This window comes from Oculina patagonica, chromosome 3 (assembly GCF_052425735.1).
Source record: "Oculina patagonica isolate OP01 chromosome 3, crgOcupat, whole genome shotgun sequence".
NCBI classification, from domain to species: domain Eukaryota; kingdom Metazoa; phylum Cnidaria; class Anthozoa; order Scleractinia; family Oculinidae; genus Oculina; species Oculina patagonica.
In genome coordinates, this window is record NC_135760.1 from 17,122,410 (window position 1) to 17,145,957 (window position 23,548).

At 38.7% G+C, this 23,548-nt stretch overlaps 1 protein-coding gene across 2 annotated transcripts; it reads right to left on the minus strand.

Annotated features, from left to right (window-relative positions):
• Positions 1 to 2,248: 2,248 nt before the first annotated feature.
• Positions 2,249 to 23,520, minus strand: LOC144645279 (protein FAM135A-like). Of its 2 annotated transcripts, none has more exons than XM_078504795.1 (24): positions 23,478 to 23,520; positions 22,662 to 22,856; positions 21,823 to 21,908; positions 20,984 to 21,138; positions 20,067 to 20,137; positions 19,099 to 19,278; positions 17,204 to 17,315; positions 16,978 to 17,033; positions 16,550 to 16,647; positions 14,492 to 14,541; positions 13,790 to 13,855; positions 13,241 to 13,330; positions 12,202 to 12,275; positions 11,430 to 11,590; positions 11,160 to 11,255; positions 9,205 to 10,210; positions 7,792 to 7,851; positions 7,303 to 7,400; positions 6,067 to 6,158; positions 5,323 to 5,420; positions 4,627 to 4,778; positions 3,875 to 3,985; positions 3,289 to 3,405; positions 2,249 to 2,491 (listed from the first exon to the last, which is right to left on the minus strand). In XM_078504795.1, exons 2-24 carry the CDS (start codon positions 22,739 to 22,741, stop codon positions 2,286 to 2,288), a joined length of 3,315 nt encoding a protein of 1,104 aa, XP_078360921.1. In that variant the 5' UTR covers positions 22,742 to 22,856; positions 23,478 to 23,520; the 3' UTR covers positions 2,249 to 2,285. The 2 variants fall into 2 exon arrangements, with proteins under 2 accessions (XP_078360921.1, XP_078360920.1); XM_078504794.1 differs by having other exon boundaries at positions 11,154 to 11,255.
• Positions 23,521 to 23,548: the final 28 nt, after the last annotated feature.

Below are 23,548 nucleotides of genomic sequence, written 5' to 3' on the forward strand. Positions count from 1 at the left end.
TCTTAACACGACTCATTTCAAAATTCTTCACAGCGACCAAAATCGAGTTTCCTTACAATAGCATTTGCGATCAGTTTGGCAGTATCCTTAATATTTCTTTGACATAAGTGCTTTTTCTCAGGTCTGCTCCCTGAAACATCAGTCTTCATAAAGGTGATCTCCACTCCCACAAATAGCGTAATGAGCGAAAGTCGAATAAACCAATCAGAGCTCGCTAACTTAACATGTAACCAGTAACAAGCGCGGGAAAACATGTACACGGAAAAACCATGCAGCCGACTGCAAGCACGGGAAAACACAGCACGTGACATTGAAATGAAACGTCATTAACTTTTGGAACTTTTCAATGACGGAAAAGGACATCTACAAAGAGGTGTACTTCGATACAGTAAAATCCCGCGAGAAAGAACCTGCATTTTCCGAAGTTAGCCTAAACAGGTTCTTAGATAAATGGTAATCAGCAAAAATTTAGGCTATTTAGGTTCTTATTTTCTGAAGAAAAATTTACATTGTTGCTAATAGAATTTTTAGTGGTATTCAGCCTTTTCCTTATAATGAAATTTGCATACCATTTTATTTATGTTTGTGTGGTTTTATCAATAATATTTTATGATTTTCAACATTGGTATTTACACTGCACCTGGAGTGATAAGGCTCCTAGGTGTCTCCAAAGAGGATTCAGAATGTCAACTAATCTTATTTCCCTAAAAGTAAACATTTTAAATCAATTTTAGAAAATAAGAACCTATTTCCAAAATTTTAGGTATGAGGTTCTTATACAGAGGGTGTATAACTGTCAAATTTTAGCCTAACAGGTTCTTACTCGCGGGCTTTTACTGTAGTAATATCGATATTCTCTCGAACTTGATTGGCTTTCTTCTTTTACAATTAACTACTGGCAGCAAAATGCGACTTTTTGTTTGGTGCACTGGAAAGCATTTTTAGACGAAGCCCACAAAATGAGCAACAAAGAACTCGCAATTGATTTTCATGACCTAACAGCCCTCAATTATCTTTAGACATGATTGATGACTTTCTGTTTGTACAAATCATACAATCATGTACTTCCTATATAAACAACCAAAATTTTTATAATAGCCTATTATGGATTAACATATATTGTACCAAACGCTTTAATCATCCCTCCAGGAGAATTATTTTTATCACTAGAATTATGCGTATGATATGATTTTTTTAGAACATAACGTAAAAAATCCCCTGCACACATAACGGGCCTGTTTTTATGGAGGAGACTCAGGGAGAGTTGTCCCTGGTAAGAGGGTTACTCTCCATACCGAGCCACCCCGAGCGAGAGAGCTTTTCATACGTTTCTTTATAAATAGCTGCGAACCGTTTACATGAGAAATTGCAAAGTTGGCTCGGGGGGCAGGGTGACCCTGGGTGGAAGGTCACTCGCTTTGAAGGTAGGGTGACCCTGGGGAGCGAGCCAACTTTTCTCCATATAAACAGTTTGGTTATTTTTGCCTCGCCTACCAGGGACAAGTTGACACATACGGAGCATGCGCAAACGCTATATAACCCCAAAACAAAATTGCAGATAAATTGAAATCGAAGTCGGCGGTAGATTTGTCCAAAAAATGGTCTCGGTCGATATTTCAGCGTTCCTGATTTTAGAAAAGGCAGCCATAATAAATGTTTTAAAACAACTCTCGCCAGTCTTTTGAACCGAGAGAACCAAGTTTTGGCTTGGTCAACAAGGACAACTTTCTCATTTAATCGCTATGCAAAAGATGGCTCGGGGGAGAGGGTAACCCTTCTACCAGGGACAACTCTCCTCCATATAAACAGGCCCTAAGACACGGTTAAAAGCTTTAATTAAGTCAAAGGAACAAGGGCAGTTTTGGCGCCAAAATACTCTAACGTAATCGCCGAGAGCCGACGTCCAGACAAGCTGACGACGAAACTATCGGAGAGCGCTCGGTCTCTTTCTGATTGGATAATGACAATCGAAATCTCATCAGATGCTTTTCGAAGTACTGCCTGAACGAGCTCAAGCCCTCTGCCGTTAAAAATACCAATGAAACACTGGCTTTTATTGATTTCGCGTTTTCAATAGAAGCCACACACATGTATTTTCAACAGATCGTTTCTAGCATTGACCGAGTCCACGATTGTTGTTAAAAAGTCCCCTGAAAAAATTCATGACAAAAAATGCGAACACGAGAACGCTCGATTTGAAAAGGCTATTTTCTTGCCGGAGAAGACGAAAGGTTATACTGCGGCCTCAAAACTGCCCTTGTTTTAGTATTGTTAAAAGCGTATACCTATCTAAAGTAATCTAATGCCGAAACTGAGAGCAGTTTCTCGATAAAAAGTTCAGAATCCAACATGGCTATATGCGCGGCTCTGCCGATGAACGAATTTGCCGAACTTGGAAGATTGTGGTAGACGCTGTAGCGGATTAGGTTCATGTCTTTTCTGTCTTCTAGTGGTCTGAGTAAGTTGTCAATCATTTCTCTGTAAGCAACAGCTGGGAAAGAAAATAAATGCCGTGATGTTAGCATCAGTGGTGCACTGCATGGATGTTATTACAACCTACTACAAGGAGAACGTAACGTTGCATGTCATTCCTTTTTACCTTGTGTTAATAAACAAGCACCTTGTTACGACCGGAATCCAGCGGCGGACTGACCCACCCAACCCAGATGAGGAGGTTTCGAAGGAATCTTGGTTTCACCTCGCTTAAAGTTTTGTGGAACTGAAAACCCATAAAAACCGCCGATCCCCTCGGAGAGGGGGGGGGGGGGGGCACTCTGTATATTTTTGGGTGGGGTGTGCCGCTGGGACTTACCATATACCAAACCATGTTCGGCTGATTTTGCAACCCTATACTAGACTAGACACCAAAAATCACTACCCTATCACAGAGCTGTATCACTATCAGTGTTTTTAATGGAAAACCATCAGTCAATAACAATGCCGCGATGATTTTATTTACGTTTAGGAAAGCCTCTATCTCTTCCGAGTTTATATCCCTATTCTGGACTTTTTATACCCTATCCCAGACCAATCTGCTTGAAAACCATACCCTTCACAGCGACACATACCTATATAGCTCATATGTGAGAGTGCCCCCCCCCCCCCCCCCCCCCCCAACCCTGATCAACAGCCTTCTTTAGAAACGATAGGCTTTGGTGAATAAAACAAAAGAAATTGTTTTTTTTATTCTGCCACCTCGATGTGATTTCTTTTGTTTTATTCTCCAGAGCCTAGCAACCAAGTTAGACTTTTAATATATCGAAATTAGCCAATTATTTGTCTACTGACCTATTTCAGAGTTATCTCTCAAGGCTGTTCGGCAAGTCTCTATCCTGGCCGAGTGATATGGTACGTAATGGTCCTGCACTGAACTGACCAGTAAAATATTCTTGAAATATTGTAAACCTGAAAAAAACCCTTAGATATTAGAAAGATAACGTTCTTTTAAGTAGTCAATTCTGTAGCTTGAAGCGACAACACGTAGTGCTAGTGCCACCATCCCTGGATGCGATGACAGACTGCCTTTGCCGATAGCCCCAAGGGAGGCACTATGAAAATGGCGGGGAGGGGGTACTCCAAATTTTGTCATACGGGTGGGGTCCACCCCCAGGTAACCCTTTGTTATACCACAGAAAGGGAAACTGAATTTCACTCGAATAACCTCGATGGATCTGTTCAAGATATTTTGAATGGCCCTTTTATATACCTAACAACATTAAAATCCCTATCCTTTTATATACCTACAGTCTGAAAAAGGTACTTCTTTCGGGTGGAGCCTCGCCGTATTGTCCACTATAAAGAGTACCTCCCTCCCATCAGGGACTGCGACAACATTGTCAAGTAGATAGAACATGCATTAAACTAGTACTCTCACCTTCTGACTGACTGAGTCGATAAATAAAAGTCTGTCGCGGGTCGGCATGATCATGCAGAGACAACTGTAACAACGAATCAGACTTCTTCCATTTCTGCATAAACCACAATCCTAGAAAGAACAGGCACATAAATTCATACCATGAGAAACTTTTACAACTGAGCAGTTTGCAAAGTAAAGCCCAAGCTACGCAGAAAGAAATCCTCCCTTGATACCACATAAGTTTGAAAGTATTTATTGTTTGGAGGGCCAAGAACTTTCTCGGTAATAATTTCGTGTCCGAGAATTGACTGAGCTTGCGAATTTCGACTACTTCAGCGACCTGGTGTAATTTCTAATTGGACAGACTCTTTGGGAACATCAGCGAAAATCTGCCGGAAACCAACATTCTACATTAGAGAGATCAAGCATGACGTTTGTCTTTCTCGCGAACGGCAAACATTTTACTTTGGCCATCTGCCGTTTGGCGTTTGTACGCGGAAATGAGTAAGTTTGTGCTTGTCGTGAATAAGCGGTTTTTTCTCTATATTTCGGTGGGATTATTTTTTTTTTAATTCGATAAAAAAGGCGACAAAATGAAAAGCGTCATGCCTAATCTCTCTAAAGTTCACTTCCGATGAACGCTCCGTAGTGTAACATGTACTTTGACTTTTAAAGAAACGGTGACAAACTTTGTTAGGTTAACGGCTAAAGTAAAGTGTGGGATTTTTAATAAAGTTTTGAGTGAGTTAAAGTTCAAACAAAGCCCTTACCGGTGCTGACGAGAGAGCTTGTGGGATACAGCATTCCTAAATGAGGACCCGAAAGGGACAGGAATGTGTGGATCTTGTCTAGAAAGGGCCTCATTTCTGGGTGGCCGAGAGCGGACCGGATTATAATGTTACCTAAAGAATGACCTACAAAACTGTGGAGATAAAACAAAATAAGTGTTAAGGTGCAAAAAGTGCCCAACATGCTTGTAAGGGTCCAAGGGTTGAACACTACATACACGCTTATCGCTAACTGACAAAGTTTACAATCTTTTGGGGTATGCTTCACCTTACTAACGTACTCAAAAGGGTAAAGTCTGCATACGAGCCTAGTGGCCCATCAGGCCGGAACTTATCCCAGTTACCGTAGCATGAAACGACTAGGAGTATTTCTAATCCCCTCTGGGTGGGATGCTAGTCCATCACAGGGTTACCCCCCAGCATTAAATTCGCCGGTACCCATTTATACACCTGGGTGAAGAGGGGCATTATGAGAGGAACATGTTTTGCCCTAGAACACAACGCAGTGTCCCGGCCAGTGCTCGAACTTGGACCGGCCAGTGCTCGAACTTGGACCGCTCGATCTAGAGTCCGGTGCACTTATTAGGCCACCGAGCCTCCCGGAAGTACTCAAGATAACATGCAACTAGACGAAAATGGAATTAGCGGCGGTAACTGATGAAGAAGCAAGCAACAAACCTAATTTTCGTGGGAAAGAGATTGTACGCTTCAATGTGATGCGTTATTTCTTGAACAAGCTTCTCAGTCATTTCTTCGAATGTGACGAAAGTGTCGGGCTGTGAAGACAACAACAAAAAAAGACATTGAAGACAAGATGAGCAAGCAAAAGGCCCAGGAAAACTGCGCTTGCGTTTTGTGCTAAACGAGAAACCTTTTAGTCTGATTTACTCGTTCGCAGACATTCCTGGAAGATTGCTTGACGAGGCAAGAGAAGGGCGGCGAATCAAGCTTGTAGCTACAAAAGGACCCCTTTAGAAGTTAATGAATCGAGTTGTTGAGCTCATTACACTGTTTACAGCCTCTCTATTTTTCAACGCAAAAGAACGCGAGGGAATCGCAAGTGCGAAGCACGAGGGGGGTGGGGGGGGGATCCTCTCACCCCCTCGCGCCTCCCTTGTTGCGCTGGCGACCAGCTCACTCTCGCGATTCTTTTTTCGCGTTCGACGATCGAATAAAAAATACGAAAAAAGGGCTGTGAACAGTTTAATTCCATTGTCACAAATAAATTCTCCTTAGGGATACCCATATATTTTGTGCAGCAGCAGTTAGGAGAATACATCTATCTTTCACGATAATTTCGGAGGAAATGAATGGGAAGCTTAACTTGACTACAACGATCACTTCCATTAGTGCCTTATTATACAATGCAATGAAATAGCCCCTTGAAAGTTTGGTGTATAAGTCTACCGACATTTTGTTCACCTGGTTGATTTCTGACATAAGAAAGTCCAGTCTTGTAGAAGGAAGGCCCATCTCTAAATAACAACGTACAAGACGGAGATCACCGCTGTTACCTGAGAAACAGAAATAAAAAAACAGGGACACTTTAAACTGGCGACTCTTAAAAACAGTTACATGTTTTCTTCAGCTGTGTGTTTACTGAACTTCTGTTGGATACAGGGAAGTCAGGAGAGTTTAAATCGGCTTGCGCGGTTGCAAGTTTTCCTGTATTATTCCCTGAACCTGTTTTCACGCCACGAACGAGTGTCCATATTACGGAGGTGTCCGTATTACAGGGGTAGAGTTTGCATGAATTTTGGTCTCTTTCCGAGTAAGTGAACTGTCCGCAAAAGCCGGGGAGGTGTCCGTAGGGAGAGATTTGACCGTAACTTGCTTGACAAATCACAGCATTATATTTCCTTGAACTTCGGTCATTAGTTCATGAGTGCTATTGTAAAGTAACGTCGATTTTGGGTTCCAAAAGACTTACAAAAGTGCGACCGCGAATGGCGTGTTGGCATAGTGGCCCTGGATGCCCAAATTTTGCGAGAATAAGAACGATAACAAAGGCTGTTAAACGTATGGTCGAAATTTCTTTCATGCATATTCACCCTCGCAACAGTAAACTTAACAAGATTTCTATTCCTGTAATCAAACATTATAACTGTGTGTCCATCAAGGATACCTTATTATATGAAGTTAACGCAAATTTTAAAAATTTGCATTTATTTAAGTCGCGTTAATTTTTGTCGACGTTAATTTTTTGCGACATTAATTAAGTGAAACGTTAATTTCCGCGACCTTAATTTCCGTTAATTAATATTACCCCAAATTCTGGATCCCGTCCAGACATAATTTAAGGATGTATCGTTTACGATATTTCCAGTTCACGCCTGTTTTCAGAAGGGCAGTTTGACATCTGACACATCAACTTCTTGTGACTTGCAAAAAACATTCAATGTTAAAATAAAATTTGTTCTTGTTGTTGCCACAAACTGCGCTTTCTTGTGTTAATCGCGTTAATTTTCTTCATTTTAAAAAAGTACCTCCTCTTTCGCGTTAATTTCGTTTATTCAGGAGTAAGTTTCCCTCCAATTCTCTTCAATTTATTAACACGAGCGTTAATTTCCGACAATAAGGTAAAACTCGGCACAAACTGATTGCTACAAGTCCTGTTTTTTGAATAAAAAACTTACAGCTCGCAGACTAAATGCTTACCATCCAAGCCGTGGACGCATACTATCAAGTGCGTCTGTATGGTTTCAGGGGGCTGGGCACTAAAGTAAGGCTCGCGAATGCCCTCGAAGCGGCGATCACTAACAATGAAAACCAAAGAAAATTGTTACTCAAATGAACACTCTTTGTCAATACAGCTAAGAATATAGGCAGATAAAAAAAAGAGTTCCAGAAACAACTCCTTTCTGCATTTCGTACTCGAAAGGTTGTGCTTGGATTCTCCTGGTTCTAGCTGTCATATCATAAAGCTTCCGACTTCATAAGTCAAAGTCGCTCCCAGGATCTTCTCAAAGAGTGGGGTAAAGGAAGACCCTGGGACTGAATTTGTGTGCTCGGTTTGATTGACAGTACGGTAGTTTAGTTGGGTTTGCGGGTTATGTGCAAACCACGCTCTGTGTTCTTTCACTGCACGTAAAATATAACAAAACCAGGAACAGTTATTGTTTTTCAGTTACGACTTTTTTCACTCACCTGTAGAGTTGACAGGCATAGTTCAAACTGCGTTTCACTGATCTTTTTGCTATTTCAAACCTAACGAAGACCACAACAAAAGTTAACATTCGCACAGATCTTACACCTAGCACCTTAGTCTATGTTTACACGGGACCTGTTAAGGCCGATTTACACGGTACGATTTTGTCGCATGCGACATGCTTGCAACATGCTTACGACAGGCCTACGACACGAATTGTGTCGTGTAAATCAAACCTACAACTCGCTAACGACTGTCGTAGGCGTATCGTAAGCTTGTCGCATGCGACAAAATCGTACCGTGTAAATCGGCCTTTACAAACAGATTCAAATGAAAAATCGGACCGGATAGGCTTCTGTTTACACGGGACCGTTCTGGAGCCGGTCCGGACCGGATCTAAACGCGGAGTTTTATAGATCCGTACCGGACTGTTTCCAGAAATGACCAATGAAGCCTGCGGTCTGCAGGCCTCGAGACTAACTTTTTTGCTAACTAGTCTAATGGCTAGTGACAGCTTTAATTTTACTAGCTAAAACCAATTTTAACCAATTGGCAAAAACAGTTTTCGGTCACTTGTCACTTTCGTCACAGAAAAGACGTGAAAAAGTTAGCAATAACCATTCATTTACTCTTTGGTAATTCCAGCTTGTTCATATTCTTCAATATGTAATATGTCAACAGTGTACTTGTCACTACCGTTTTTTCAGGGTCGATTTCGATTTGCAGTTTCTTTCCACCAAAATACCTCACATTTTTACTAGCCATTTTGGCTAGTAAAATTCCAAAACCTATAAGCCAAAACTGAATTTCTACTAGCCCGTGGCTAGTTGGCTTCTGTTAGTCTCGGTTCGGTTCGGTTCAGAACGGTTCTGATCCAATCCCGTGTAAACGTTGCTTTAGATTTGTGTTGTATTCTTTAAAAAAGGAGTTTGAAAGATTTCATTACAACGATTGAAATAAGATGCAATACAGTAAAAACCCGCGAGTAAGAACCTATTGTTTTTCTTGTTAGCCAAAACAGGTTCTTACATAAGGGGTTATTAACACAAATTTAGGCAAATTAGGTTCTTACTATGTTCTTAATTTTTGAAGAAAAAAAATTCAATGTTGTTTTAGACATTTGTGCTATTCGGCCTTTTTCTTGTATAAAATTTGCATACCACGTAGTGTTTATGTAAAAATTAGGCACTAATCATTTCATATTTTCCCAAAAGTAAGCAATTTTAATCAATTTTAGAAATTAAGAACCTTTTTCCAAATTTTAGGCTAAATAGGTTCTTATAAAAATGGTATCTAATTTGCAAATTTTAGCCTAACAGGTTCTTAAATGTTAGGTTCTTACTCGCGGGTTTTTACTGTAACATTAACGGTTTCGGAGTTTGCGGTATAACTAACACCGTGTTACAACTGACCTGGATCGCACGCTCCCACCGTACACAGAATCTCCTCGGGACAGAGTAAACGCAGGAGAAGTGTTCCCGGCGCAGGCCATGGGAAAACATCCTCCTAATGAAGCCGAAGAGAGTCCCTTTGCAGCTCCCTTCTTTTTATTTTTTCTCGCTGGAGGGATCGGTGCGCTATCAGTCACCGAGTTACGAGACGAAACTCCATTGACATTCGGTTGCATTGTAACCACTTTGGATTTCTTTTCCGAAGTTGTACTCGGGGAGGCTTCGGAAGACCTCGGCGTTTCGTAACTACTCGAGTCGGCTGCCGGGTCGGGAAGCAATTCGTCTTGTGACCCTTCGGTGGCGAATTGCAATTCGGGTTCCTCGGAATTTTCTTCGTTTGAGCTTTCAGTGTTTTCCAATTCTTTCGCAGCATCGTTGCGGACGGGTGGTGAATCAGTGATGTCCTGAATTTCAGTTTCTTTAGCGGCGTTTTCCGTAGAAGTATCAATTTTAGCAGAAGGGTCAGATTCATCATCGTCAACTGCAGTACTAGGTAGCATTTCAATGCCATTTATCGCTTCTGCATCAACAAAATCAGAATCTTCTGTATCGTCTGAACTCACTTCTTTCTGTTCCTCGTCGACTTCGGAAGGTTTTCCTGCACTAGTTCTAACATTTTCAACATCTTCTTTAACATTAGACTCTGTTTCATTATCAGATGCTTTTCTGTCCTCTTGAAGCAACGGCTGGGTGCTCTCCGAATTACTCAAAGCCGATTGTAAATCTTCCACTAAATGCGACGAATTTTCACTTGGAACATCATCTATCTCACCATTAATAGCAATGTTTATATCATCAAGAGCAGCCTCGTTGTTTTCCTTGGCTGCCTCATCTGTTGGCTCGTTTTCCTCAAGAGGTTTCTTTGTTGTTGTATCACTTTCCTGATTGTGTTGTGTCTCGGTTTCGTGGACACTCTCTTCCGACACTGCTTGTGACGCTGATTCGTTCTTGTCGGCTTCATCAGAATCTAAATGGATTGGAAAATATATTTTTCTTTAATAAGAAGGGATTAAGGTTAGCTTGAAGAAACAAACGCCTTTCATCGCCCTCCCATTTCGTCCCTAGTAACCTGAAAGGAGGTAGCTAACGAATACACAATGTTGGGGACACAATGTTTTTTTTCCCGCGCGCACAACATTTGTTGAGGTAACAAAATTTGTGTCCGAGACAAAAAATGTTTATGATTTCTTTCAAAAACATTTTTTGTCAGCGACAAATGATTTCCCGTTTGCCCACCCAAGAAAACATTAACAGCAACATTGTGTCCGCCACAATGTGTTCTCGTTTGCCATCGCCTAGAAGAAAAAAAACCGTTCGCATTTGCTGCTCTCTAGTTGGTTTAAAAAGAACTCATGCAAAGTGTTCTAACCAATCAGAGCGAACGTGTTGATTTTTTAACCAAATAGGCACAGAAACAAACCGAAAGGGCAACGCTTCGCACGTTTTCCCGCGCTTGGCAAGGGTTGCATGTTTTCCCGCACTTGGTAACCGTTACCTTTGCATGTTTTTAACTGTTCTGATTGGTTGTTTGGGTACTTGCGTTTGTTGCGATTTGCTACAGTGACAACTTTTACGGTACTCGTTACAAACTGGAAAACCGCTCAAAAATAAATCATTTCCAGGAAAGGCATTTAAGCGATGATTCTTTACATTTTAAAAGTGAGTCAGCGGAAGGATGAGTACAAAATTCTTTAGACATTTTTCCACGTTGTACTGTATTCTGTACGCTAGACTACAGATCTTTTAACCTTACAGGCTTTTCAAAATTCCCCCACCCTCCAAGGGCAGGTTTTGATTGTGCACTGCTCTGAATAGTGTTAAGTCCTACAAGAACTTAGTCTATTTCTAAGTTCTCCTCAGATTTCGCAAGGGGCGCTCGCTGGGCAGCTTGTCCACTTGGAAACATTTACCTTTACCGTTAATAACGAGATAACTTTCATCCATGGCGCTATCGACTTCGTCTGAATCCACTGTGAAAAGTATGTCATCTAACTCCGAGTCTCTAGGAAGATCTGACAAATGAATTAAAACAACTGATGCTTAATAAACAATTACTGTGCAAATGTTCTTACTAAGCCCGAGTTTAATAATTTAAAAATCAACGGTCCCAAAACAAGTCCTTTTTTCTTACTTTCACCAAGTTTGATGACCAAAATACCCACAACAGAGAGGTTTGCACTAAGTACCTGGCTCTCTGGGTTCCGAGAAACTGTACTTGTCTTCGAATATGATTGGAATAGAAGTAGGATCTCCATCTAACAGGGGACACTCCACTTGCACAGGGGGAATGGTCTGATAGTAACGAGATCCCTTGACGCTCTGAGCCAGGCTCTGATGATGTTGAAACCTGAAGGAAATTAGTGCAGTAGATAACAGTGATATCTATCACATGACCCATAGCCTCATAAAATGTTCGATTGCAAGGTCAGTCCGAGTCACTTTTGAAAGTTGAGCCGGAATGAGCCAAATTTGAATGTAAGAAGTTTTATATTTTTTCATTTTCTTTTCCCGCGCGCGACAGATTCAGTCACATTTTGCTGTTTTGAACGTTTGCAAATGCAATTGCTAAAGACAAAATTTACCCTAAGGGACTATAAAAGTGAAATATATTTATTCAATAGACCCACTCAAATAAACTCGGACAAAGGAAGTTGCCTTGCGTCAATTCATTTGAATTATTTTGTCGCCAGAAGCCGGTGAGGTCATATCGAGTGACGAAGTCAAATTTATCCAAATGACCGCCTTCTTTCAGATATCGTATCTCGGAAACGAATTCGGTGACCCCCAATTTTTTTACATGTCTGACATAAGTAACTCGTAAACTAGCAGTGGCGAAAATTTAAGAAAAATCTTAAGATTTAATCTCAGCTCTTTTCGATAAATGTCATATTACAGTCTTAGAACAGCAATAAGGAGATATCGTTTATCAAAAAGGAGTATTAATTCCTGTCTACTTACAATTGATCTTGTGTGCTTTGAAGTTCATTCCATGGATACTCCTTGATGAAAAACGCTTCCGAAAAATGACAAATCTATGAAAAGATTAATGAGTGAAAAGTGCATAATTATTAAAAACTGAATTGTAATGGAAACAATAAGTAAAAAATTAAACAGAATGATATCTGAGTTATAGAACATTTTCAAACTTTTATTTTTTTCTAGTTTCTCTAAATAACAACATATCAAAGAGGGTACATGTGTTATATCAAACGGCTCTTCTAGTCAGGGAGGGGGGGGAAGCAAGGTGCAAAGGAACTGAATTTTCCAGCTTGCCCTTGTGGCCAGGATGTATTAACCTAAAGGTCATTTTACTAGCCCATAACAATTATCATGAGCATGATACTTATGATCCCTATCTAATAGTGTTGGACACTAACTTCTTTGCAAGCTGGGGGAGGGGGTGCAATTATGTTGGGTTGAATTGTATACTGTTCCTTGTACCTTTCCGGGGGGGGGGGGTATAATTGGGGTACATTTACTTCTTTGTCAGCTCTAGTCCCCTTGCTGTTACCTAATATTCATGGTATACCCTTCACCGCGGTCAAATGTCTCAGGCAGCTTTTCTTTCCATTTCGGCGTTTATTGTTCGTATTGAAGTGTTAGTATGAGCAAGGATAGATAAAAATAGTTGCTGAGTGTAAGCATAATCCCATTTCCTCAGGTAAACGAGTGTTTTTACTTTTTAAATGTTCCGCATCCGAACCAAAGTGCTTTGACAAATGGCGCCGACAAGTCCGCATATCGCTATTTTCAAATACGTAGAACTTTTTTAGTAAAGCTCCAAAAAACTTAGTAAACTCTTAGGATACCGGTTATGTATCGAACTTTGCACTGTAAAAATTAAAACGTTATCTTTGCAGTACTTTTCTTATTTTTTGCATATTTTCCTTGTCGTTTGACCGCGGTGGAGGTATACCCTGCTTTGGTATCCTGTACTGTATGTATGATTAGCATACCCTCCCCACTCCTCCCCTAGTAGTAAAAGAGCCTTTCTTACCCTTTGGTTGTGGTGCTCTTTTCTCAGAAATGGTAAAATAGCTTTGTTGAGGCTGAAGAATTCCAGGAACTGCGACCACACTAAGGAAATCTGTATTAATGTAACAGTAGACATTTTAACAGTAAGACAAAGTTAAAAGTGAGTTTTGTTACATTCTACCGCAATCGAACTTGCGGCAGAATTAATTCATCAAAGGATCCCCAGCTGTGATGGAATTCAAAACTCTAACTTACGTATTTCCTGAACTTAATAGTCAGGAATCAAAATTGTATGAGTAATTTGCGATTAGCCTGCGAATACAGCCGCCTCTCATTCTCTCCCCCGGGGGCGCTAATTTGCGATTGATTTGAAAGCAACAGAATCACTACATTACTTTTTCACGATTTCCCATATCCACTTTTCTGCACTTCAAAACATGTTCGACTTGGCATTTGTAAAGTATTTTTTTACCAAAATGCAAGTATTATGTAATCACTATTAATAGTTTTCTCACGATCTAAGGTTTGTTTTGGGGCTAACAAAATCACGCTAAGACAGCACTTTCCTCACCTCTGAACTAAGGTTGTTTAGGTCACTGCAAACTTGAGAAAATGTTTCCTCGCAACCAACTGTAGCCTACCAAAAGTATATCACAATATATAAATAAATTAATAATGCACGTTCTGGACAAACAAGCAAAACAGTAGAACAAAACTCTTATTGCAATGGCCATACATACATACATACATACATACATACATACATACATACATACATACTTTATTTGAAATAGGTTAAAAACTACAGGCAGCCAGAGGCTGATGTGGACCTACATTAATCTAATTAAAATAGTTATATAAAAATTGTAAAAAGTATAAAGTTAGAAATGATAAAAAACTGAAGAGGTATAAATATAAATATAATAAATATAATTAAAGAAATATTGACGGATATAATTAAAACTACTTTATTATTGTGTAATCTTGATTTTTATTTGCGATCATGCAAGCTTCCCGAAAGCTTATGTTCTTGATAGTGTTCTTGTGGCGGCGCTGTTTTAGAGCTTCAAAGTTTTAGGGACGGGGACCTGAGTGAGGTTGGAATGAGGTCCCACGAAGAGGACCTCTATATCGTAAGGAGTTTCTGCCAGTGTCCATGTTGAATCTCAGTAATACAAAGTGATTACTGTTTCTAAGATTATAGTGTGGATTAGCTATACTAAGGAACTTAGGAACCACGTTATCTACTGAGAGAAACAACAAGTTTACGCACCTCTACTGCACTGCAGAGCACATCCAGCTTTTCACCAAAGTCTACCATACCTGAGGAGCAGAAAATATTTTGAGGTTTACTAAGGTACTTAGTTCTTTGAAGGTATTTGATAATCTTGAATACTTATTAGTACATTCTGGTTTTTACACAAGTAAGCCTCTGAAAGTCTGTTTTTAAGTCTGTCCCTAAGTATCAGATAGTGACCATTTAACCTTTCAAATGCCAAAGGAATCATGTACATATTATACAATAAATATTACCTTATATATTAAGAATAAAATCACGAAATAAATGACGTTTATTGTTCATCATTATCATTAAAAGTAGATTCTGATGAGTTCAATATATAAAGTGGTGTGAAAATCTCGTTGATAATAAAGACTAGAAATGTGAATTGTTAAGTGTTGTAAATAGTTTGTTAATGGAGTCAGCGTCGTTTACACTCTATACATTCACATTTTAGTTTGTATGTCTTTTTTATGCAATAAGATTTTCACCGCACCATATTAATGAACTCATCAGAATCTGACGAATTGATTGATGAACGCGATTCTTCGAAACGTCATTTTTTTCGCTGATTTTTATTCTAAATGTATAAGAAAGCCTCCGTTATTAGAATCTTATACTATTAGTCCACAATGCATGCAGAAGGCTACATGTATGTAGCTGTAGCCTTTTGCATGCATTGCGAACCTCGGGACTTGGTAGCAGGGCCGAGACTGCAACTAGCCAAGTGGCTAGTGACAGCTTTGATTTCACTAGCCAAAACTTATTTTCTACTAGCCACAATTTTTAAGCAAAGTGCTTCTTTTAAGGGGGGGGGGGCGTTGAAAACAATGTGCGATAATGTTTAAACCTTGAGCCGTAAAATGTTCCTTAAATCTTCATGTTTTTTTTTTTCGTTACAAAATTGGGCTTTGTTCTTTACTATAGAAATTGTACATGTACATGCGTTTTTGTCAACTAGATTGTTTAAAGCTTCGCATTCTATAATGTCAACAGTTTACTTAGTTATATTCTCTGAGAGTCAATTTTAATAAATACGGTTTCTTGCGACTAATGCCTGATTTTTTCACTAGCCATCTTGGCTAGTGAAAGGCCAAACCCTACTAGCCAAAACTGCAATTTTTAGTAGCCTTTGGCTAGTTGGCTACCGTTAGTCTCGAGCCCTGTGGTAGTATTATGTCTGTGGACACATGACAACGCAACCAACTGTAAGCATATCTTTATATAGAATGTTGTCTTCCATTTAAACTCATCAACAATAGATGAGCTTGGGGAAGGTGCCTGGAAAGATAGTGGAGCCTCGAGCACAAGAGCCGAGCAGAGAGAATGCCCTTAATGAGGAAAAGTATGAGTACAGAAGTCATGTTGCATGAGGGAGGACTTTACTTAAAAGTGCCACTATGATCAAATTTTTGATTTCCATTTTTTTACATTTTCGTGTACAATAAGACGTTTTATACTCATCCAGCCAATTTTCAATTCATTACAAACATCAGAAGTTGTTTTATTTTAACGTTTATTTCCAATAATTTACGGCTGCCAGTAAACGACCTTGTTCCAAGGCTTGGTTGCGAATAGGGAGAAAATGATGTCAAAGGCTCCAAAATACCTCACGGGTTGAAATTATAATAACAATATGTATTGAAAATCACGCGAAAAGCAACAACAACTTTGGACTTGTTTTTCGTGCAATTTTCTATGCTGATTGTTATTATAATTTCAACCCGTAAGGTATTTTTGAGCCTTTGACGTCATTTTCTCCCTATTCGCAACCAAGTCCTTGGAACAAGGTTGATTAATGTCGGCCGTAAATTCTCTGGAATAAATATTATAATAAAACGAATTCTGATGTTCATAGTAGATTGAAATTTGGCAAGGTGAGTAAGAAAGTCTAATTGTTCATGACAATGTAAAAAAATGAAAATCAATTAATTTGATCATAGTGGCACTTTAAAAGTTCATGTCGGCTGCCAAATTCTCGGCTGCAAGCTAGTCTGGTATTCCATATGTCTGTTCAAATCAACCAGAAATTTTATATTTGATACATCTTACCAACATCCATCCTCTGATTTTCTGGAAGAAGCTCGGTCAAGCATTGGAAATAAGCCAGCAGATTTATTTGAGCAGACAACAGAGTACTGCATAATGCCCTGGTTTCCAAAAAAAATTAAAGACTGAGTTTATTGATCAGAAGCATGCAACTAACCTAAAATATAAAATCGAGATGATGTACACGACAGTAACTGTAAGAAAGGTCTTAAAAACTCTTTAATTTCCAATCAGAACGCTCGTTTTTTTATTTGGGGTTTCCAATATTCAATACTGACTTCTCTTTATACAGCTGTAATATTGATATATTGCAAGGAAGTCATAATTTGAAGTGATAAGCTATTTCCAGAACTGATAATATTATGGTAAGCGACTTTTTACTTTTATTATTGAATAATTATCATGATTACTGCATCAAAATCGTGTTATACCTGTGTGTGTCATATGCAAACTGTAACTGCTTTTCAACAAGAGAAGTCTTGGAACTCTGGAAAAAGAACAACATCAATAAAAAATATTAATAATATCTTACTTAAAAGTATTTAAAGGTTGTGAATTCTTGGTCACTAAAGTTAAGGAGCTGTTTATTCTAGCCCAAACAGAGAGAACCATTTAATAACTAGTTATTACAACGTACAAAAAATATATTCTTCATACCTGAGGGGCTAAAGCTTTGTTACTGAACAGCACAACATAAAAAGTTGGTGTTGACATGCGTTGATTGGATGGTTGTTTGCCAAGCCAGCTGTTCTTCACAGGTCTGACAATACTAAACACAGGACAGAAAGCGCATCACATAATGCATACAAATCAAATAATTTTATTTGTTTTATTAGCATTTAAAATTAACCATAAGTTTGTTAGAATTCTTAATTCAGTGGTGGATCTAGAGGAGCGGTTCCTGAGGGCTTCCCTTTCTTTGTCAACATAAATTTAAACTTTTTGCCCCCTCCCCCCGCCCCCCCCCCCACTTTTAAAGCGAGATCATCACATCTTTCCTGATCTCCCCCGCTTTGAATACATTTGGATCTTCCTTTTGTCCTGCATTATGAAGTTTCAGGTTTTTAAGGTGGCTCAGAAGCTGACTTGAACAGTTGCACAATGTTAAGTGGTTTTTGGACTTTTATATGCAAATCCTTTTGTCAGTATTAATAATTAACAAATACTGTAAAATTCCAGTTATAAGCCCTGAGCTAAAACAACTATGAATAAAGAGGTTTTGGGTTGGCTTAGAAATGAAGGAGCTTATGTCTTGGGGATAGGGGCTTATAAGCAGGATAAAGAAATGTTTGAAACAAGCCAAATCTAAATAGGTTTAATGATAATGATAATAATGATAATGATAATGCATTTATATAGCGCATTAAAGATAAGTAAGTTTAACCTCTTGCCTACCAAGGACGTATATGTTGCAGTTAATTTTTGATCTCAGTTAATTTTTTATTTTAACTAGTTAGTTTTTTTTTCTAACTAGTTTTTTATTCTAGGTTAATAAGTAGAAAAAGTAGAACACCTCCCCTCCCTTGATATCTCATACCCCCCCCCCATCTTTACTAACACCCCTCTTACTATCTGCTATTAATATTATCCCCCTCCTCTAAGTACTATCATCTATTTTTTTCTTTTTACTAACCTGCACTGGATTGAACTCTTGACCTCTGGATTTGCTGTCCAACCCCTACCACTTTGCCAAGTAGGAAATGTTGGATGAACCACTAAAAAATATGACTCCAACCCATACCCTAACCCTATTATTTACCTAGTATAAAAAATTAACTAGTTAGAAAAAGCTAACTAGGTAAAATATACTGAGATCAAAAATAACGCAACAAATACGTCCCCTCTGTGTCACGCAACGACCAAGGACGATATTACGTCCTAATCAAAGGACGTCACTGAGAGCCTGGTTGTTTGCGATGCCTGAATAATCATCCCCGGTTGTTGAGAAAGGTCTGCACACGAGACACCGCTGACCCAATAAAATTGCTTTTGCTCTGACAATTACAAAATGGCGGCAAAATGGCGGCGGCTTGCCGATCGCGACTCTGTTGTAGCGATAAGTCACAGCGAATTTAAGCCAAGTGATGAAGAGCTGCACAAAAAGAAGAAGAAGGTGGAGAAGAAGAAGCCCGACGACGAAAATTGAACCTCCAAATGCACATGGTCAGGAGCCGGGAGCTGACGAGCAACCGAAGAAGAGAAGCGGAAAAGGGAGAATAATTCCTAATGCTCAACAATTCTACTGAAAAGACCATGCAGCCAATAGAATCCAAAAATCAAATGGCCATCGGTCGCTTAGTGCATTTGGCTCTGGTAGGCAAGGGGTTAAAAGTCATGATAAAGAAACATTTAGCCCTGTTCAGTACTATCAACAAGCAGGAGGGGGGCTAACACTGGGGGAGGGGGGGGCTTATAATGGGATGTATAATTTTTTTGTTTCCAGGTAAATGGGCCTATAACCAGGGGGGCTAATAAGCGGCGGGGGGGGGGGGGGGGGGGTGGACTTATAACCAGTTTTTTACAATGATTCATGTTAAATCTTTTCATTTTACCTTTTAACTTGATCAGGGAGACCAAGTGCTGTTACTGTGGCATGAATAGTAGTGTCAATGACAGCAAAGTGATAATAATCAAACAAGATGGGCACATGGTGATGCAGACCCTTCACACATGACATGTGCAGTTTTATTGTCTGAGTGTTTACACTTGTCAGTGAATCCACAGAGTCAATTCTGTACAAGAAAATAACAAATAAAAAGCAGAAGATTACAATTCAGTTCACATTCACCAACTCTATAACCCATATTGAAACAGTAAATACATGTAACATCATAAGAAAGTTTTTTCAACGATTTGGTTCAGCTAAAGTGATGATTCAATGAGGATTTTACCAGTATCCTATTCTTTGAAATATCTTGAGGATCTTTGCAAGATTGTGAAAGTTCCTTTATGCAGTTTCTAAAAGATCCCCAAGGATCTTTCAAATTTTACATGTAACATCATAAGAAAGTTTTTTCAACGATTTGTTTCAGCTAAAGTGATGATTCAATGAGGATTTTACCAGTATCCTATTCTTTGAAATATCTTGAGGATCTTTGCAAGATTGTGAAAGTTCCTTTATGCAGTTCCTAAAAGATCCCCAAGGATCTTTCAAATTTTCATGTAACATCATAAGAAAGTTTCACTTTTTTCAGCTAAAGTGATGTTCAATGAGGATTTTACCAGTATCCTATTCTTTGAAATATCTTGAGGATCTTTGCAAGATTGTGAAAGTTCCTTTATGCAGTTCCTAAAAGATCCCCAAGGATCTTTCAAATTTTTCCCCAAGGATCGCTGAAACCCACAACTCTTCCAGAACCCACACCACCAACAATGAGGTCACCACATCTGCAGTACTCATTGTACAGAGAAAAGTCAATTCCAAGGATTCTGACTAAAATTACTGACAATTAATTAACTGAAGGCTTAAAAAACCATGAGGCAGCTTTCAGTTCATGAATCAGAAATTCAAAATCCTCACCCATAGTCTGAGTCAGAGAAGAACAGTTCTACCGTCATTTGGTAATCAGCCTGGTCAATTTCCTGGACAACCTGATGAAGGAATTGATAAGTAGAAAAAAATTAATTTTGTCACTTTTTGACAAAAGGGAAGACCTTTTCATTATCAAAAATTCAATTAAGGACTCTATCTAATAAGTTTTTTATGTTTTGATTGGCAACCATAATTTATATTTCAAAACAGTCACCATGAAGGTTATGCTCACAAGTCAATTATTTTATAATCAAATGATCGTTTTTAATGTTACATTATTTAAAAGGTATCTTAGAAATGTAGACACCACAGCAACAAGCTCAAAAATAAACAAAACATTATTATATATTATTCTTAATTATTATATAGCTGAGCTGTGCTAATTGAGGACACTGACTATAAATACAGTGGAATTTCAGTGTTTCGAACCTTCAAGGGAAACAACAATTGGTTTGAGAGCCCAGGGGGGTAGTCAGGAGTTCAAGTGACGGGGATGATCAAAGGATTTTTTTGGGTTGGAAATTTTGGATTAAATTTCAAACCCAATTTGGCAAGTATTTTTTTATATTTAAATTGGGGATTTTGGGGGTACTAAAAACAATCTAAAGATTTGTGGTAGTGCCTTGGCTGCACAGTCCTGGGAATAAGGTATAAACAAACATGTTTTGCTGTTGATTTGGGGGGGGGCTTTATTTTTGGTCTAGGAATTTTTTTTGGTTTTTGTTGAAGGCCCTAGGGATTTTTGTGGGTCTTGATTTATGCCCCCATTCCATCATCCCTGTCACTTGAAATCCCAAGTAGCCCCCCCCCCCCCGACCCCTGGGCTGAAAACCTATTGGCACATTCTATATAATTTTACTTTAGGCCACAGATTTTATTATTCTACAGTAGGATAAAAATTTTACCTTATCACTGTTAACCAACATGTGAAGGCGAAACACAAAAGAATCATTCAACACAATAGCCTCATTTCTGTAAAGAATTTGGAATGTCTTAGAGATCGCTGTCCCTCCAGATGGGGCAATCGTTGCTCCAAATTGATATTCTTGTCCTTGAGCATCTAATAAAATAATAATAAAGTCCACAACTAACTTAAGTGTCCACAACAAATAATAAATTAAAATAAAACAATTAATGTGTAATGTTATAATAATAGTAATTATTAATCATTCATCATAAATTCATAATTAAAATCAACATCATTATAATAATGATGGTATATATATATAATAATGTCGCTGTCACTATGCTAAGTAATGACCTTTTGATTTCTTGGCAATAAAGGTAGTGTTTCTACCACACCTTATGCTAATTTCTGATAAACGACTACTAAGCAGCCAACCTCTGTTAAGCGGCCATTTACTATTTCCCAGGTGAAGGTGGTCACTTAATAGGGGTTTGACTGGAGAATCAAGGTATCCATGGTTTACATCAATAAGCCAGGTTCATATCTGCTACAAACATGTATTAGGCAAATGGCAATTACAGCAAGGCGCCCAAATGTGGACCACTTTATTTATTCACATTCTTTCGTGCAGATTAATCCAATCAAAAGCTGTGGATAGCTTGCAGTTGACGATGGAAAATCTGCACGAAAGAATGTGATAAATAAAAGTGGTCACACATTTGGGCGCCTTGCTGTAATTATGCATGCAAATACAATGTGTCTTTCCGAACATCCAACTCATCTTGCCATATTGCTTGCAAACATTTTTCCCACAAAATTCCACCACAAGAAATTTACCTGAGCCAACTTCAAGTCGTTTCTCTGCCTCTGTGCATGCTGCAGCCTTTAAAGGAGGTTTGAGTGTACAGCGGATCTGATAATACCTGAAAGTTAAAAGATCAAGAGCTCAGTAACTCATTCATTCCCAAAAGTGTACATACTCAGGGCCCCCAAAAAATATTACCAACACCAGACCAAGAAATGCTAATTTTACAACCCCATTTCTAGATCTGCCTAAATGAAAACATGCAGGATCACAAGTTTCTGGTTAATTATCATCAAAATGTCATCCAAATGAACAAACTGTATATAACCCCAATATTTTTAATAAGGATTTCTCTCCAAAAACAATCTGTTCCAAAACTACCCCGTCCACAAGAAAATCGCCAAAATTATAGTCTCTTTTGAAACTGAATGGTACATGTACATGCTGTAATTTTTATACATTTAAATGTACCTGATTCTAGCTATAACACTAATTATGTAAAGTCTTCATAACAAGGACTGTTCAAATAATGCACCACTATATATTTTACATAACAATAATAATAATCTTCAGCAGTACTAAATATTCTAAAATACCAAATATTCCCACGAATTCAATAACAAACGATTATGATCAGCTGATTTATAAGGCCTGGTGAAAGCACGATTTCGCTACAAAATGCGAAAAATCAAGTGAACAAGAAATAATATCTTGCTGTCCCTTTGTAATTAAACGGAACATAAATTTCTTATTATTTTGTTGAAAGACAACATGCCGCCCAAGCTTCACATGAAATAGAAAATTAAGATAAGCAATAACAGTAGTAGTATCAGCTGTTAATGACAATTAAACATTTTAAAATGTTACCTACCCGCGCTGAAAGAGATCGACATTATGGAACGTCGAAAATTCCACTGCAAACTCGATTGTTGCTTGTAAATCTCCAGACATAGTGCAAAACTCTCCAATTGCGTGCGAAGTTCCCCTGGTTAATTCTCTGTCGAGGCAATGCGCTACATCTCACCTAATTTCGTTATCTCCTAGCGAATTTCTCCCCTTGAAATTGCTGAAATAAATTTATCCGTGCACATTAGAAACATTCTAAAGCCGTCCTATCGAATTATAAATTATAAAATTTTAAAACGCGCGCTTTCTCGCAAATGGTAACACGATCTTTAAGGCGAAAATCTAGCATTTTATTCCGAGTTTTATAGCGACGTACTTCTTCGATGTTGCTTCTCGAATGAAGAAATTTGTAGTTCTAAGTGACCTTGTAATTTTCCAATTCGCCGCTGATAGAACGAAATTCGGAAATGCGTCACGACCAATTTGATCCTTGCTAAAGCACGAAAGCTACAGCTAAAGAATTCAGAAAACACGTCAAAAGTAAACGGTACAAAGACAAAATGTCAAAAACCGATCATTACAATACGCTTTTCAATCCCTTTTGGCATTAAATATGAACAGCTCTCTTTACAATTGTGATCTTTACACTGCCAATTAACCTTCGAAACACGAAATATCTTTTGTTTTTCAACTTGACCACTCATGATTTACTAGCAGAGAGCCGCGCCCCAAGCCGTTCCCAAATAAAATAACTGTACATTAATAATGCACAAAGCACACATTGTGAATATATCTGGAGTATGTTTAAGGGACTTGGTAGTCTTCATGAAAAAACACTAACCTGCCACTTCCGCCGCCATCTTGTTTGTCGTCGTCTCTGACACAGTCCTTCTCGTTCAAAGATTCCTCAGT

Excerpts from the sequence above, each read along its gene's own strand:
- LOC144645279 (XM_078504794.1), bottom strand. The coding sequence starts at position 22,741 with ATGTCTGGAGATTTACAAGCAACAATCGAGTTTGCAGTGGAATTTTCG. Across the intron at positions 21,909-22,661 it reads GTCGATCTCTTTCAGCGCGG|GTATTATCAGATCCGCTGTA; the intron begins GTAGGTAACATT and ends TTTAACTTTCAG. Across the intron at positions 16,648-16,977 it reads TTTGCATATGACACACACAG|GGCATTATGCAGTACTCTGT; the intron begins GTATAACACGAT and ends TTTGGAAACCAG.